This window comes from Asparagus officinalis, chromosome 5 (assembly GCF_001876935.1).
Source record: "Asparagus officinalis chromosome 5, Aspof.V1, whole genome shotgun sequence".
NCBI classification, from domain to species: Eukaryota; Viridiplantae; Streptophyta; class Magnoliopsida; order Asparagales; family Asparagaceae; genus Asparagus; species Asparagus officinalis.
The window spans coordinates 57,689,394-57,692,967 of NC_033798.1; the positions used below are offsets into that span (position 1 = coordinate 57,689,394).

Sequence of the window (3,574 nt, forward strand, 5' to 3'; positions counted from 1 at the left end):
AAATTTTTTTTTTATTTTTTTGTTTTTTTTATAATTTAAAATTTAAATAGAATTAAAAAAATAAACCAGTCCGACCCAGAACCTGGCCCGGGGTACCCGGGTCCGGGTCCGGGCTCCGGTTTTGCCAGGCCCGGGCCGACCCGGATGGACAGGCCTACAAATAACCTCCCCAAGTAAAAGAAGATAAAAAATGAACTGTTCATCATCTTCACCATTTGTTTCCCAGAAAACTCAAAAAGCCAAAGTTTTCTTTCCCTTAATAAAACCCCATCATAGAAAAGTGTCCTCTTTCAAGATTCAAAGTTACATATTTCATTGAACTGTTCATCATCCCGAAACCTTTTCAACTAGCAACTAAGTAGAAGGACTAGTTTCAAAATGTGAAAATTTAGGGACCTAGTTTCAAAACACCTAGGTGTCATTTAGCAAGGGGTAAAGGGACGAGGATTAAGGAGAAGGATTAACTTGATTAACAATACATAACAAATTAGGTATAATTAAATTCCAATTGGATTGGATACTTAAAATGAACTATTTACTATATTGCTTTTGGTAAACAAAGAAGAGCTAAGGAGGTTAATCCTCCTCCCTTTTATAAAAATACCAACTTTGTCTTTATCGAAACTAGAAAACATACTATTGAGTGTCACATTAGATCAAATTCAAATTTAATTTGAAAACATCCAAATTATAGAAAAGGGCATCATTTCTGAATTATTTAATTTTCATAAAAATAATGAAATAAATTATAAGAAAAAAAGATAATAACTTATGTTAATTTAGAGTTATGTATATTTCATAATACTAAACATCTAATGAAGTTTAAGACTTTGGTGAGTTTTAAACAAAGATGAAATAGACATTAACTTGGAGGATTTTTTTTTTACCACATGTTTTGTTTAACAAGATGGATAATTATAAAATAGGAGTATGAATAGAACTCAAAGAGGAGGGCATTAGAAGTAATTTTAGTGTGCCTCTTGACACATAATAGTTAACTGGTCAAATGACAGTTTAAGTTAAAACTCATGTGAGGTTTTGTTAGGCCTTTGGTAGTTTTTATTATGTTTGGAGGATAAGAATTTAGGGGGGGCTAATTCAATATATCAAGATCAGGGGCCTAATATCAAAATGCAAGAGATGTGGAGGACTAATATTGAAAAATCTTTTATATTTTCCCAATGTTTTCCGTAAATAAATATATAATGTATAATTTTGAAATTCATATGAGTTTTAAGATCTTTACGAAGAAAGAATAAACAAATTCAAAAAGAAAGTTCACGAATAAGGAATAAACAAATTGAAAAGGAAGATTTATGAAAAAGGATAAATAAATTCAAAAGATGGTTGTTTGGGTAGGAGGGTAGCAGGCTTGATTGTCCAAACACATATTTGATCTTACCTTGGTATGTGTACGTATGGGGAAGCCAACTGTATGTAAGTACGTATGTATGTCAAGGGCAGAGGGTAGCGGGCTTAGTTGTTCAAGTGCACATTTAATCTTACCTGGTATGTGTATGTGTAGAGGCGCCTGTAAGGGGAGTATGTATGTATGTGCCCCGTATGTAAAGAGTCATCCTCTCACTTCCTCATCCAACCGATCTTATTGCTCCCACTTGGGTTACAAGCCCGAGTTACCGGGCTCAGCGGTTAGCTAAGTTGGATTAGTTCATAAAAATAATATTAGTCGTTCCCACGCACCCGATGTGGGATTAAAAAGCTTACCGAATCGAATACAGGAGGTGCAGAGCCGAGTGAGAGACGACGGCAGCGGTGGGATCTGCGGCGGTGTTATCACATTGTCGTCCTCCTCCTCCCCTGACGCGACTCCGGCGTCCCCCTCTTCTGTATACCGTGGAAATTGAAAGATTGGAAATCGCCGCTAAACCCTCCCATCAATTTCAATGCGTGCGTGTCGTTCCAGATGGAGCTCTCAGGGTTTGTGAGAAGACCCCGATCGTGGCGGTGGCTTCAACGACGATGACGTCGATGGTGGAACTACAGTAACATCCGCCTTGGCTGCCTCCAAATATCACGAGCTCGTCAAAGGTATACGCTTTTTTTTTATATTCTGCGCTCTTCCTGTTTGTTTATATGCCTCACTCATCTAACTTTTCATTTCGTCTTGTTATGTTCGTTTATGTTAAGAACAAGCCATTAGTTAAGGAGAGCTCAAGCACAAGCTCCGTGTTTAGTAGGTGTGCATCATTGGAACCAGTGTAACATTTTTGCTCCGCTGCCTCCTGTTGGCATGTTGAGAAAGTTAAACGTGTGCATTTTTGCTCTGCACTCTTTCTGTTTGTTTAAATGCCTCAGCATCTAAACCCAGACGACTTTCTAGATAGAAAACATTGTAGACATTGAGCACCAGTCATCCGGGGTTGACGATTATTGGGGTAGATGTTTTAAGAACAATTCCTCATCAAATCATAAAATGTAAGAACTTCTATGTTTGCTTGCTACTTGCGAACATAGTACTTGTTCTTTAGAAAAAGTGTTTTTTCCTAGAAACCACCTTAAAATATGGTAATTATACAAAAGTCGCCTTTCAATTCCAGTTTATGCATAAGCCATCTTCAAAATTGGTTTTTATTTCAATCAACCATCTCTCAGTCAAAATTTTCATTAAAAACTCTAAAATATCTTTAAAAACCTCACATTCAAAGCACATGACCCATTTTGTTAATGTTTAGATCTTGTTAAGACACAAGTCATGAATGTGAAAATTTTAAGCTTATTTTTGGTTTTTTTTGGTGAAAATTTGATTGGGGGTGGTTGGTTGGAACGCAAACCCACTTTAAAGGTGGTTTATGTGAAAATTAAAATCGAAAGGTGTTTTTTGTACATTTATACATTTACCCTATTTTTAAGGTGGTTTCTAGGAAATAACCCTATAGAACTTGTTGTTTAGAAGAATCACATGACATTATATTTTACCTAGAGCCTCATGTACTTATCTGCTTCTTGACATAACAAATTGCATACTATGATATTCCTATTATCCCATACCCTTCCATATTTGTATTAAGCCCGGAAGAGATTCAACAAAAAGATCATCCTCTACACTGGCACATTCCTATCTAAATTTACAGTTTTCCTTTGCCTAGTCCAAATTTCCTAGCACTCTCTTCGCTTTTGTACCTTGTAAATGAGCTTCATCCTAATATCTTAATAACTGGACAGAGATTTGAGGAAGGTAATATGCAGCTCAAGTTATTGAAATGTATTACAGAACTATATCACAGACTTGCTTGTGTCATCATTCTTTTTTTACCCCAACATTTTCTATAAAATTCACCCTTCATCGGGTCCTGCATATAAAAAACATGATATTACTCTTGAAACACCGAAACTGAACTTGTTGGAACTCTATAACTGAAATGAATGAAAATAGTAACTCAATTCAACTCCTGGGATTACATTGCCGATGTATTGTGTGCAAACTCGAGTTAAACAGCAATTAGAGCTATTAAGTTATATCTTACTCGGTGAGAGAAACATCTAAATCTGACTGGGAAGCAGTAATTGTTAAAGCTACGGCCAACCATCTAAATTTTCTAGTAGCTTCCAATCG

General features: G+C 36.0%; 1 protein-coding gene across 1 annotated transcript in view; it reads left to right on the plus strand.

The window, feature by feature from the left end:
* LOC109841862 overlaps positions 1-3,574 on the plus strand; it is a 14,832-nt gene that overhangs the window by 2,852 nt on the left and 8,406 nt on the right. Inside the window, exon 4 of the mRNA XM_020410794.1 lies at positions 1,951-2,049. Coding sequence (XP_020266383.1) covers positions 1,951-2,049 — 99 coding nt within the window. The remainder of the gene's footprint in view (positions 1-1,950; positions 2,050-3,574) is intronic.